The sequence below is a fragment of the Sinohyriopsis cumingii genome, chromosome 7, assembly GCF_028554795.1.
Source record: "Sinohyriopsis cumingii isolate HCF-2022 chromosome 7, ASM2855479v2, whole genome shotgun sequence".
Lineage (NCBI taxonomy): Eukaryota > Metazoa > Mollusca > Bivalvia > Unionida > Unionidae > Sinohyriopsis > Sinohyriopsis cumingii.
The window spans coordinates 34,258,667-34,274,065 of NC_142967.1; the positions used below are offsets into that span (position 1 = coordinate 34,258,667).

The 15,399-nt window shown below is 31.9% G+C and overlaps 1 protein-coding gene across 1 annotated transcript; it reads left to right on the top strand.

Annotated features, from left to right (window-relative positions):
* Nucleotides 1-3,578: 3,578 nt before the first annotated feature.
* On the top strand, nucleotides 3,579-15,047 carry LOC149795003 (galactoside alpha-(1,2)-fucosyltransferase 1-like). The gene is made up of 3 exons (XM_089964665.1): nucleotides 3,579-3,599; nucleotides 11,865-11,928; nucleotides 13,101-15,047. Exon 3 carries the CDS (start codon nucleotides 13,139-13,141, stop codon nucleotides 14,081-14,083), a length of 945 nt encoding a protein of 314 aa, XP_089820791.1. The 5' UTR covers nucleotides 3,579-3,599; nucleotides 11,865-11,928; nucleotides 13,101-13,138; the 3' UTR covers nucleotides 14,084-15,047.
* Nucleotides 15,048-15,399: the final 352 nt, after the last annotated feature.

Genomic DNA, 15,399 nt, shown 5'->3' on the forward strand with positions numbered 1-15,399 from the left:
AGAGACAGCAGATACTCCGTCAGGTTTGGTCAAGAATATTCAAAGTTGGTATAATTTATGAGATAGCTGAACTTACCCACCACCCGCTACCTGCTACCCGCTAAACTAGCTGAACTTACTTGCCACCCGCTACCCTATACAACAATCCAACTTTCCCTTGTCGGTATACATGCCCAATATTCCCAATGTTCAATTCTCATTGATGTTAAGCATGCCCAGTGAATTTACCCGCTACCCGCTACCTTTTACTACAACCCAACTTTTCCTTGTGAACTTACCCTCTACACGCTACCCTATACAACAACCCCACTTTCCCTAGTCACTATACAGTCCCAATATTCCCAATGTTCAATTCCCCTTATCACTAAACTTTCCCAGGGTGATCTGAAAAGTCGTGTCGCTAAACGTCTCGAAGGGGGTATGTAATGTATTTTCCATTGTCGCTAAAGTATCCCCATATACTACTTACTTTGTGTCATTCAAATGCAAATTATGTATCACATGACAAGCATATCCGACCAATCTGTTGATACACTATATAAAAATTTGAATATTCATGACCGAAGCATGATTATCTATGAGTTATCTGGAGGTGAAGAACGTGTGCAGTTACATGTTTGAAATGTTTAAACCCTTTTGCTGCTACGGTAAGCTTTGTTTTGTTTATCTTTAATATTTCAGTAATACTAACTTGACCATAACATTTTTATAACATTTGTCACACACCATCTGATATTAAGTATTTTTCACTCCGTATGCAGTTGTAATGATACAAAATTACTTCTATAAATATCTTTTTTCAATCCTTTTGCTGTTAGCAACAAAGTTCATATTACTTTAAGTAAGGGTCAAGGTTATCATTCACCGGTCTTGTAAACGAATTCTGGTCTTGGATTCTAACAGATCTCTTCCGTACGAAGATTCCAGCTATGCTTGAATTGGTTAGGGTAGGTAATATTTTAACTTATTTGGTATGTCCATGCCCATTCTCACACAGCATCAGAATTTGAAATGAGAGCCTTTCTTTGAAAATATATGAATGCAAATCTGCTGTCTTCCTTATATGGATGAACACGAATGGATATGTGTACATAATAAGATTCATATCCTTCGTTTAGTTCGATTTAAGCCATATATGTCTGGTCTGTACTTGTATGGTTGTACTACGCTTACTTCTGAATTACTTCTACACAGACTTTAGATTATTTCTCACCCAGGCCGAGTCATACCAAAGACATATAAAAATGGTTCTAACAGCTGCCTCGCAAGGCGCTCAGCATTAAGATGTTAGTGTTAGGACTGGTCGGCATGGTGTCAGGATAATGTGACTGGGTGGGACATCACGCTACATGTCTGCGGCATGATGCCCCAGTGCTAGAGATCATTATAAATTGTCACAATGCAGACATCGTAGCGATATGACTGAAAAATTATTAAAGCTACGTTAAAAATCCAAATATCACACACACACACACACATATAAACATTTCTCAATATAAGAGATTTGAACGAATTCATGGGTTTATGTGCGTCTATCAATCGTATAATGGCGGCTATAATTAGCATACGATAAAAAGGTGCTCACATTTACGACACAAAATTGTATATTTAAATAATTGTAGTTTGTATGTATTTCGAAATAGCTGTTCAACCTCAACATTTGTTTAATATAAAAGGCAATACTGTAAGCAGTAAGCAGTGCAAAATATTTTTACGAGCAGGAAAAGGTATTTCTTAAAGTCAGTAGTACAAAGTATTTCTTACAATCAATGCAAAGTATTTCTTACAATCCGTACAGAGCATTTCTTACAATCAGTAAAAAGTATTTCTTACAGTCAGTACAAATTATTTCTTGCAATCAATACAAAGTATTTCTTACAATCAGAACAAAGTATTTCTTACAGTCAGTACAAATTATTTCTTACAATCAGATCAAAGTACTTCTTACAGTCAGTTTATAGTAATGCTTACAATCAGATCAAAGTACTTCTTACAGTCAGTACAAAGTATTTCTTACAGTCAGTACAAAGTATTTCTTGCAATCAGTACAAATTATTTCTTACAATCAGATCAAAGTACTTCTTACAGTCACTTCATAGTAATGCTTACAATCAATACAAATTATTTCTTACAATCAATACAAAGTATCTCTTACAGTCAGTACAAAGTACTTCTTACAGTCAGTACAAAGTACTTCTTAGTCAGTACAAAGTATTTCTTACAATCAGTACAAAATATTTCTTACAGTCAGTACAAAGTACTTCTTACAGTCAGTATAAAGTATTTCTTACAGTCAATACAAAGTAATTCTTACAGTCAGTACAAAATAATTCTTACAGTCAGTACAAAGTATTGTTTACAACCTATACCAAATATTTCTTACAGTCAAAACAAAGTATTTCTTACAATCAGTACAAAGTAATTCTTACAGTCAGTACAAAGTATTTCTTACAATCAGTACAAAGTATTTCTTACAGTCAGTACAAAGTATTTCTTACAATCAGTACAAAGTATTTCTTACAGTCAGTACAAAGTATTTCTTACAATCAGTACAAAGTATTTCTTACAGTCAGTACAAAGTATTTCTTACAGTCAGTACAAAATAATTCTTACAGTCAGTACAAATTATTGTTTACAACCTATACCAAATATTTCTTACAGTCAAAACAAAGTATTTCTTACAATCAGTACAAAGTATTTCTTACAGTCAGTACAAAGTATTTCTTACAATCAGTACAAAGTATTTCTTACAGTCAGTACAAAGTATTTCTTACAAGCAGTAAGTACTACAAAGTATTTCTCACAAGCAGAAGAAAGTATTTCTTGCAAACAGTAGGCAGTGCAAAAGTATATCTTATGAGCAGTACAAAATATTTATTACAAACAGTAAGTTGTACAAGGTGTTTCTTGCAAACAGTAAGCAGTACAAAACAATTTGTTCCAAAGAGCAGTATAATGTATTTCTTGCAATTAGTTAAAGGAATTTTTTATAAGTAGTACACGGTCTTTCTTGCAAGCAATACAAAATATTTCCTACAAGCAGTACAAAGTATTTCTTTCAAGCAGTAAGCAGCACAAAGCGTTTATTGCAAGCAGTACAAAGCGTTTCTTACAAGCAGTACAAAGTTATTCTTACAAGCAGTACAACGCGTTTCCTACAAGCAGTACAAAGCGTTTTTTTACAAGCAGTACAAATTATTTCTTAAAAGCAATTCAAAGCGTTTTTTACAAGCAGTACAAAGCGTTTGTTACAAGCAGTACAAAACGTTTCTTACAAGAAATTGTAGATCTTTCTAAAGGGTCACTGCTGAACATTTTTAGAAACAAAGTATTGTTTCATTAATTGTATTAAAATAGATGCAAAACACTGTATTATATAACATTGTTTCAGAAAGCACTAGATTCATGACAGATTTTATTAATGTGGATTATCCATGGATAAGCTATAATAGATTTAAAATAATAGTTAAAAAATAATATTAATTTCATAGATTTTAGCTACAACGCACTGTTTAGCATCAATTATAATTCAAATCTGCAAACAACCTTATATAACTATTGCAGTGTATGCCAGTAAAAGAAATAAAAAGGATGTAAAGGTATGTATTAAAAACAGTATGGTTCAGTGGAATGCCATTTCTAGGAGAAAATGGAATCTTGAATTGGGCAATTTAGAAGATAACGAATGGAGGAATATAATCTTGCTACCAAATAGAACTTCAAAATGTCCAAAATCATTGATGTTCATTTGTGATTAATATTATATAAAATTGTAACCTCGAATGCATTGCTCAGACGAGTCAGAATTATTTCATACAAGCTCAGTTCCTTCTGCATGTTACGTGCAGAAACAATTTTTTTTTGTCGTATTTTTGGGGATTGTCACATTCAAATGATATTTTGTAATGAATTAAACGTAATTGTACTAATGCAAATAATTTTTAATTCATAAATATAATATTATCTTTCGAATAAAAGATAAAACTCAAGCTGATGATGTAATTAATTTGATAATTAATTTTGCAGATTAATATATTTATTAATGTATACTTAATAGAGCTCGGCTCGTTTTATCTCAGTGTATTGCCTTATATTTAATATAGAAAAATATTCTGCAAACAATTAATAGTCATAAATAAATGTTTGGGAAACATATGTATGTGTAATTATATAAACATATATTGATATTTTATCTTTATAATTTATATGGAAAATTTATTTCAGTTTTTCAACATATAGAAATACCATATAGGCCAAAAAAGTCGAAAGAATGTGTAGCAACGGCAAGAAGTCAACCATTCGAATATCGAATAATTGATGCATCTTGGCGTTACCAGATTTAACTCTTTTTTTTAAATGAACAGGTCAGATCGTAGCCTGGAAAAAACAACACATGATCACATTTGCCTCGTTTATGATTTAAACTAAAAGTATGCCAGTGCAGTTCGCAAATATTTTACACATAATTCAATGCGAATGTCGGAAACTAGTAATGTTAGTGGGCCGGGCTAAATTATTATTTTTTCGGTTCATGTGATAATAAAAATCAAAACGGATGGTTCAAAAGATCTTCACAAGACAGCAATTATTTGTGTAACGAAATGTTGTGAAACAAAGTTTGCTTTAAAATCTGTTAGAGACTTGGTACAATAGGACAACTAGGACAACATTCTGGAGGACCACAACCGTCAAGGGTCACACTGCCGTCACAATTTGTATTTCATATGGACCTACTGGAGAAGTTTTTCTGCGGCCTACAAATCCAGTCCGCGGCCCTGCACTCGCCACTTGAGCGTCAAAATGATATTTACTCTCTTCTTTTATCAACCAGAAGTGATTTAATTTTGAGTGTCTTTCTCACTTTATGTGTTCACAAGATCCACACAAATAATGGTGATACTCCCTCTCTCTCTCTCTCATATTTGACATTTTCAGTAAACTATAGAATATACTTCAAAAGTTAAGGACTACAGTCTCATTTAAATATTGAATATTGTACATTATCTCGTTTTCGTCATAGTTACTCCCAAATTTCGACATCAGGTAATTCGGATAAAAGTAATAAATCAAATCGAAATTATTGCTGTATCGTATGCGTATGCTTCCATCATAGGCTATATAATTATATAATTAAATGGTATCTTCTCCGATAGGGGTATAATGTCCGAAGGTAACGTGTGTCATATTGCTAGGCAGCTTTTTGCCGTATTCTGGTTGGCTGTATGCAAATTACGGATATTGATTGGCATTTTACATGCATTTGTGCGTTGATAGACCAGATCAGGATGGTCTACTTAACACAGAAGGTGTATATTTATTTCGTTTCATATCCTCATATAAATATACAGGATAATACAAAAAAATTAAAATGTCAAATTACAGGTATCAAAATATATCACATGAGGAAAGGTGGTAATAACTATGTATAAATTTCATTCCACTGTCTTGCGGACAACGTTCTTTTGCGTGCCATAGCGCAGCTACTTGGAACGAATTACCCTTAGATCGTAGACACTAGGATACTGTGATCTCATTCAAGGATGTTCTCATCATTACCAACAGTTGAATCAAATGTCAGATCATTAGCTATTGCACCACCGATTAAAGGAATTATTACTGCCATTTTATGATTTCGCTATTTAGTTCCTGCAGAGTTTGATAAAGATGCCAACTTTGATTTTCAAAAGTAAATGTACGTTAAGATGGTGTTTGTTTCAGTCCAACTGAGCTATTATTCTTCTCGTAATAGTGTGTTCGTGGAGTGAGCAATCGCTCATCAAGTGATCGTTTCAATTGATATTATTTAATTAATGTTAATTGTTCAAATTGAGACTGTACAAGTTATTGTCTTTATTGTTTCCATAACGCTTTCTAATGCATCATTTTCTCTGTTCGATAGGTTACATATATTGTTGATTTCTCCTGGTCTGTCTCTTACAGTTTGCAATGTTGTTAAAGAAGGAATATTAAATTAGACATGATTTCAAATCAGACATGACATTAAATTAGACATGGTATTAAATTAGACATGGTATTACATTAGGCATGGTATTAAATTAGACATGGTATAAAAATAGACATGACATTAAATTAGGCATGGTATTACATTAAACATAGTATTACATCACATATGGCACTCAGTTAGATATGGTATTAAATTAGACATGGTATTACATTAGGCATGGTATTAAATTAGACATGGTATAAAAATAGACATGACATTAAATTAGGCATGGTATTACATTAAACATGGTATTGCATCACATATGGCACTCAATTAGATATGGTATTAAATTAGACATGGTATTACATTAGGCATGGTATTAAATTAGACATGGTATAAAAATAGACATGACATTAAATTAGGCATGGTATTACATTAAACATAGTATTACATCACATATGGCACTCAATTAGATATGGTATTAAATTAGACATGGTATTACATTAGACGTGGTATTAAATTAGAAATTGTATTAAATTTATGCTTAAACACATTTTGTGCACCTAAAATCTTTTCCTTTTTATCGTCAACCTTTAATAATAACACTTCAATCTTGGTAGCTCTTTCGGTATTACTCTGAGCAACATTTTTTTTTTTTTTTTTTTTGTATCGTATAGTTTTCTCCATGTTTTCTCAGTCAAATTACCATCCTGCATTACCAATATGCGCAACTATCTATTGTGTACTAGATAATTTTACTGGATCATCCAAATTTATAACAGCTTGTAGCAGTATGAATTTTGCAGATATATGTGAACGTCCGATGCGATTGTGACAATTAGCAATATTATATTATTGTATGCGATTTGGCACGGAATTGTACCCATGGCATGTCGAAGGATACGGTACTTTGACAGACACATAACGCTAGGTGAAAAGGAGACGGCTCTGCTAAGGTGAAAGAGACGATTCTGTTTAAAGGGGAAACGAGAGGAAGGTACAATGTCTTAATTTCCTACATTAATTTCATTGACATGAGTCTTATGATAATTGTTTGAATTTACTTGGTTATATGTCACATGAATTATATATGCTAGGAATCGGTGATTATTAGACCTATAGGATGTTTATGCCAGTGAACTGTTAGTTATCAAATAATGATGGCAAGACATGAAATGAATTTTGTTTAATTCATTTGCATAACTAAGATGTGAATTCTCTTAACCTCCAAGTCGTTTGCATTAACCTTGGAGCAAACAATGGGACTATACAGCTGCGCTGCAGGGGTTTATCTGTTAAGCGACGAGAGCAGACTATGCTATCGATGAATTGGTAATGATGCCTGGATGTATTAGGGTAATACATTAAGTTCCTGTACTTTTTAATGAAGCGGTATGTAAACAAATTACTATATGGACTTGACAGGAAACTATGTTAGCAGTTAGCGATATGGCTAGACTCTGAAATGGACGAGAGATGAAATGTTAGTTCGTTCCAGTATGTTATGTAGAGCAGAATGTTACGCTGCATTTATTTATCAGGAAAATATCTTCCACGTCAGCACGTCATAACTTGGACATCAGAGCAACAGAAAATCGGATAGAAAGATTCCACATTGATTAGTGAGGATCCAATGCGGATTAAAGAATCCACGTCCAAACGAAGAGCAAAGACCAGGGGGAGCAGAGCGTTGCTGTACAAGTCGACTCCAACCGACAAGCTACGTTTATTCTAGAGGGTGACCATCCACCAGATCATGTTATGCAGATATGCAGGACAATCAATTTCGAAACGCTCGCTCGATTGGTGATAACAATTTGCAATATATATTTATTTTCTACTTGATTTTTATTTTATCTGTTTGATTAAATTGTTATATTATATATACGGTGGCTCATATTGTTTTATTCTATTTAACTGCTCAGATTTCTACTTATTCTATCCATCAATTTCATATTTTTAATAATCGCTCGATCACCAACCATTAATGGGTAATACAAATAAAAAAAACAACATCACACAGCTGTTATTTAAGTAGGAACCATCGTTCTTTGATTTACCTTGCATCTTGCTTTCGTTTCTCTTTTGTGGATTTAAAAGTAAGACCTCTTAAAACTATTTCATTATAGTGTAACATTGTTTACATTCGGTGTAAAACGAGGAATAATAGTCATAACGTGGAACGTAATTATTTTTCTATCTTTATCCTTAATGCTTTTCTTTAATCAATTAATGGCACTTCTTTGTGATTGATTAAGGTAAAGAAATAAAGTCTAAACTGAAGATTTTCTTACAGTAAGTTATGTTGTGATTTATCTGATCAAGAAATACATAGAGTTTGGGACTCATATCTGAATTCTATTCAGCTGATGTTTGTATAGATTTCTGACTATAAAAGGCTAGCAATGTATTGTTGAAATTGGTCACATAGACTATACAATTGTTGCTTCAATTAACTAATACTTAAATATTTATATCTCTGGCAGTGGATACCATTGCTTTCTTCGCTGTCATTGTTTGCTGCGTTCTTCCGTTAACCCTTTTCAGATACATTTCTAGGTTACTAGCCTATGTTTAATTTTTATCTTAAAGAAAATGAAGATATTGCTAATTAGATTATTGAAAGTGTATAATAGCCGATAACAAAATATGTTATGTAATGACATGATTGTCATTTTTATCACTTTGATTTACACATTTTCATGTTGTGTCCCTACTTGAATGTATCTTAGCATATTTGTAACGAATCTTATGATATTATATATATATATATATATATATATATATATATATATATATATATATATATATATATATATATATATAGTGTGTGTGTGTGCTTAATTTTTGTCCATGACTGTAGATTGTACTTGAAGATAATGGTAATTTATAAACATGATGTTTACACGACTAACTTTTATCCATGATTGTAGGTAATAAATAGGTTCTCTATAAGCTAAGAATCTTCTAGAAACAAATCTGTTTAAATTTCATTAGAATTTTCCATAGGAATGACTCATACCTTGGTTGAGTGAAAATATATTTCTGCAGGGTCTTGGTAGACAAATAATTTATTCCTTAAGTTTGGTCAGACTGTGGGAATCCATTTTGATCTGAATCAATAGTTGTGTTCAAATCTAATTCTAGAGGAATTATTTATTTAAATGTTCATTGGAACTGATAAGTATTAATTAACTTTGGATTAATACATTATTTTTGGAATTATTGTGAACTCTTTCAAAGACATTATATACTGCATCATTTTGTTTGCATGATATTTAAGACTATCCAAATTCATTCAGAACATTCTATACTTTAAAGTTTTGATGTGATAGTGGGGATTATTTGCGATTTAATTTACAATACTTTAAGTGTCTCTAAAATGTTTACATTTTATAACTTAGATAAATGAATAGATTTTTTTATACTTAATTTTTTTTTTCTTTCAGTTACTTATTTTAATACATACAGTCGTAACACTTAAGACAGATATGTTTGGTACATCCAATAATTAACATTTGATCTCTTACATTATAACCGTGTGATTTCTTTATTTAATAAGATTCGGTGCAGATTGTTTTCATCATTGTTTCTAAAATCTCTCTTAACGTTTGCCATTTTGCTACCTTCCATTGTTTTTAATTACGACATTTTCTTTCTCTGTTTATCACATATTTTCTTTTTCCTCTATAGCTGTCTTCATATCACTGTATCTATTACACTCGTTAATTATTTATTTATTTAACTAAATTATTTATCATTAACATCAATGTCAGTTATTGGTTTGCTTGCCATGTCATCAATATTAGTTAGCTTAATGTTAGCTCCAGTGGTAATTGCACCTGATGGTAGACCATTTTTTTTTTCTGAATGACTTAGGTAAATATCCTAACATTGGGGATGCAAACCCACTAAAAGATCATGGAATTGTGAATCTTCTTGCACTTTCTGCAACTGTTAAACTAGCAGTTGCCATACTAATCTCTAATTTATGACTGATAAATTGTTAAAGGTACGTTAAAAATCCAAATCACACACACACACACACACTAATCTCTAATTTCAAAACGTATAGTATGCTTCCTTATGTTTCTTTTCTAACACTACTGTAATTATATATATATATATATATATATATATATATATATATATATATATATATATATATATATATATATATATATATATATAGCTAAATCATTTTAATTACATTATTTTTATAAAGTAAGTATTACCATTTTCAGTTAATAGCAATATACACAATGTGGGTCAGTTGTAAATAATTATGTATGTATGTATGTCTCTATGTATGTATGTATTGAATATCATAAACTAAGACTTATTATAAGTTCTTTGTCTTGGCATCTGTCTTCGTCTCTCTATTTGTTTTCTTTGAAAGTTCTTTAAATTAAGCAGATTTATTGTTTACAGGGAAAGGTTTTGGTTTTTGTTGCTTTTCTATTGAACACTAAACTAAACTATAATTATCCCTAGGTCGGCTATTACCTATTTACTTCGATTTATTTGCTTATTTACCTTAATTTGTGAATTCGGTTAGCTTTATTTATTTACTTATCCATATTTATTTACCTTGATTTATTACTGAATTATTTTATCTGATAAAACCCCTTGTGCAATAAGGTAGGTATTGTTAACTGGATTAATAACAATGGAATTTTCAGCAGCATTCTATAATTTTCTATAGCAAATTAATTAAGAGCTGGTTTATAAGCAGTGTTAATCATATTGTTTGTTGCCCTCATATATTAATTTCAGAATGACTGTGGAATTTCTGTATCTACGTTGTGGAATTTCTGTATCTACTTTGTATATCTCGGTTACTTATATCTCTCATATATGTAGTATATCGCCATTAATCAGTTTCCACCTCCAAAACACCAAAACACATTTAAGATAACATTTGTTAAATGTTCATCATCTAATACTTACACAAACAAACACATAAAGATACGTAAAGATAAACATATTTGTTGGATTGTGCATATGTAACACCTTGAAAAAGCTTCCCTCACTTTCTAAACGAGTCGTGTAACATATGATGCTACATTTCCAGTATATTATATTCAAGGATTTTCAAAAAGTGTGAATTGCATATATAGACGTCTATGGGATTTGCATAGCTTACAACTTACGTATCCCCAGTTATAAAATATTTCGATAATTAATTTCTGCACTGTATACATTTTCGCTAGCCAAGGTTCCGATATGTTAACCTATCTGCATGGCTACTGAAGAAAAACCTATAATATCTACGTAGAACCTTTACGTGGTGGATATTGGTTGCTTTCTATTGCATTTTACGATTCGATAAGATAGTTAATTATTGTTCAATGTTTGAACTTTGAAAGAAGGACTCCGCTATATCGGCATAATTTGTTCTTAAGTGAATCATTAAAGAGTCTCTAAAACAAAAGGTAAAAACGCTTGCAAGCCAGAGATATCTCTCACATGTTTGACTGTACTTGTACTTTAAACTAGTACAAAACAATACACATAAAACTTTAAAGCAATGGCATTTCATTTAGAAGGTGGAAAAGGCAACAAAAGCTTCCACAAAAATGGATTAATTAATTTTTCGCTTATATCAAGTGTGAACGCTCTTAGAAGGCAACCCGTTAAGTTTTCAATCGGTACATTGAATATTATTATATTTGTTGTTATTTTAAAAACAAAAGTGTACAAAATAGTCTATATTTAAAATCGTTACAGATTATATATATATATATATATATATATATATATATATATATATATATATATATATATATATATATATATATATATATATATATATATATAGATAGATAGATAGATAGATAGATAGATAGATAGATTGGTGGGTAGGTGGGTGTTAATAATTATGTATAATTTCAAGTGTCCTAAACGTTTTCTTTTCTAGAAACTTTGCGACAGGTCGAAATTCCAGTGCAATAGTCTTCATTCTAAGCATGTGAGAGTGCTATGTAAGTATGACAGTGTTGTCCAATAGTGGCTAAGCATTATCAAAAACTAGAGTCAAAAAGTATCGTGATGATATAAAGCTGCTTTTGTATGTTTATTGCGATATTGTGGAATATGTACAAGGAACGGTTATTGATGTGTTCATCAATTCCAGTTGCAAGGTGAACATCTTGCAGTGTGTGCTGCAATATTTATGAGAAGCAAACACATAAAGCCTCCCTCCAATGGCGTTCAAAAGTTGTTTGTTATTGTATACGTAATTACATCTTAACTGTGCAGTTTCAATGTACCCACCACAATTATCATACAGTCTTGAGATCAAAGCTAAACCATTCAATCCGTATTTACAACCGACCACGAAATTAATCTGACTTGGTTTTACAATGTTGAATTCTGTATTTACCCGTTTCTTAGCTGTTCTTCACTTTCATGTAAATCCTTCAGATATCGTCTTGAGACCGAATGGTAGTGCTCTATACTTTAATATTTTGCATAGGTTTAGATTTTGAAATAGAATGAATTCCCCGGTTTTCCTCAGCAGTTATACTGGCTATTTTAAAGGAGACATTGTATATCTTAGGTACTGTTAAACTAACTTCTAATTCCCTTAATTTGGTGTATAATTAATGGGTGTAATATGGGTTATAGAGTATGCAGCTTGGCCTTACTCCAGATGTGCACTTATTTTTATAATTAAAAAAAAGCTGCAAGCTCCACTTGGTCATTTTCGCTTCCTGGACTTCAGAGGTAATAAAAAAGAGCCGATAACTTTTTTTTCATTCTGCATATTTGGTAATTCATTCATTGCACTTTCCAAAGCTGGTATTATCTAGTTTTCCCTATTTTAATGACTGCTAAAGATAGTGTACCTTAGACCAATTCAGGCTGATTTTCGAACACATGGGAACAGTCATTTTGGTTATTTGTGTGCTTACATCATATACAGCTTCCACAGGTACAATATCCATAGAAATTTGCAGCAACAGTACATGAAAGTAACGTAGAAGTATGCCAAAATTCCATGCATTGTGTATGTTTCAAATCAAAACAACTTCACCGTACAACTGTCACTCGCTCATAAGTTCATAATATCTGTAGAGCGCCCCCAATATTAAAAGATCTGTCCAGCCTTTTCTGTTTAAATGCATCAAGACGTGACCTCTTTACTTTCCAGGTTGTTTATTACTGTCCTTTACTACGCCAGTATTTGTTATGCTTGGATTCAGCACGTACTCTGATTTCCAGTATGCAAATATGACAATGTCACCCCAGTCACCTGGATATTATCTTTGCTACACGGGTGAAGGACGGTTGGGGAACCAGATGTTCCGATTTGCTTCCCTCACAGGCATAGCTGAAAGGAACAATTTCACAGTTATAATTAGCAAAAATGACCCTTTGTATCAAATCTTCGACCTAAAGAGTGTGTTAGTACTCGAAAATCGAAAGCTCTGTGATACGTTTAAACTGGTAGAGGAAGCATCGTGTTGTTCCAAGTTTGACAAAATTCTAATGGCACTGCCAAACAAACAAAACTACAGAGTGGGATATTATCTTCAATCTTGGAGGTACTTCAGCCATGTTCAGGATAAAATTCGCAAACAGTTTCAGTTTAAAAATCACACTAGAGAGAAAGTGAGCAGCATCATGAAAAACGTACGATCACGTTTTGTACTAAAATCTCCAACTATAGTCGGAATTCATATACGAATGGGAGACCTAGTGGAAGAGAAAATGTATCACAATCACGGTATGGTTGTTGCTCCTGAGGAATATATTCACAAAGCTATAGATTACATGAAGGACAAATTTCAGGAGTTGATTTTTGTTGTGGCTACAAATGATTTAAAATGGTCACAGAAAACGCTTCGTATACGAACAAAGGACAACATCTACTTCCTCAACGAAGGCAATGCACCGGAAGTCGACCTAGCAACTGTAGCATCATGTGATCATGTGATTCTCACGGTTGGAACATTCGGATGGTGGGCGGGATATCTGGCGGGAGGTATAACAGTTTACTACCCTCATCCGGCGCGAGTTGGCTCTAACGCAGTATTTCAGTACAATTACGAGGACTATTATCCACCTCAGTGGGTCGGGCTTGATATCTCATCTGCCGATCGAAATAAAACTTTAACGAATGCGACAAGTTAAAAACTGATCGCTAAATTACATGATAATGATGACATCTTTTTCGCTATTTCCATTATATATATATATATATATATATATATATATATATATATATATATATATATATATATATATATATATATATATATATATGGGTAAACTATCTAAGTGTATTGATGTGTATTGATGATGAATATCAAATTCTTTTTTAAATACCTCCTTTCTGATTCTTCCTGTTTATGGAACTATCACCTGGGGAAATCTAGTAAAGGTAACGTTTAGAAGACTTAGCAAATATCTCACTAAGACATTCATGTAAAATCGTACGTAGACAATTATATAGGCCCAATTTTGACCAAGCATTTCGATAAAACGCTGGCGTAACATTTTACCAAACCATTAACAATCGGCCTCCTGAGTATCTGTCATCTCTTGTGAAACCTATTTCTGAAAGATATTCTCTTAATTTACGGACCAACTTTGAAACTAAATTACTGATACATAGCACTCGAACGACTGCAACTGCCAGTTGTTTTGTTGTTTTGCTTTGTGTCAACTGTGAAACACATTCCATTTAGACTTTTCTAATTCAGAAAAAAAAGTTTTAAAAATATTTCAGGGTTAAATGTCAATGAATACGATAAATTTTCACTGTGTTTAATTATTTGGATAAGACGATACTCGCACGTAAAGGCGTAACAAAGGTGCATGATTGCGCGTGCGTGCGTGTGTGTATCTAAAGACGTATGCCTTAGACCACTAGGCCACCCTGGGCCCCTATACTTGAACTAAAGAGAATACAGATATGTATGTGTCGCTGTTCTGAGTTTTAATCTTCACCACGGTTTTGTATTGATCAATGAGATAAGTTGTATTGCTTTGTATATTTTGAAAATAATTAGAGGCCTAGAAGTAAAAATAGCATAACGCCAACTGTACAACTTCTTTTAATATGGAATACAAAATAAACTGTTCTAACCATGAATGTTTTTTTAGTATAATTTTAGAAAAATTGTTAATTTTTAACTTATCTGTCTGCTTAAATATCCGCGTGTTATCCATCCTTCCACCGAAATATCTATTGATCTATCTGATTTAATATCTACCAAATGGTCATCCATACCGTCATTTCTGAAACCTCCTAACCTATTCATAATGTCTTTTCTTACATCCAATATATATATATATATATATATATATATATATATATATATATATATATATATATATATATATATATATATATATATATATATATATATATATATATATATTAAAAATAATATGGCCTTTGAAGTGTTGGTATGAATCAACTTCATATACTAATAGTATTGGTA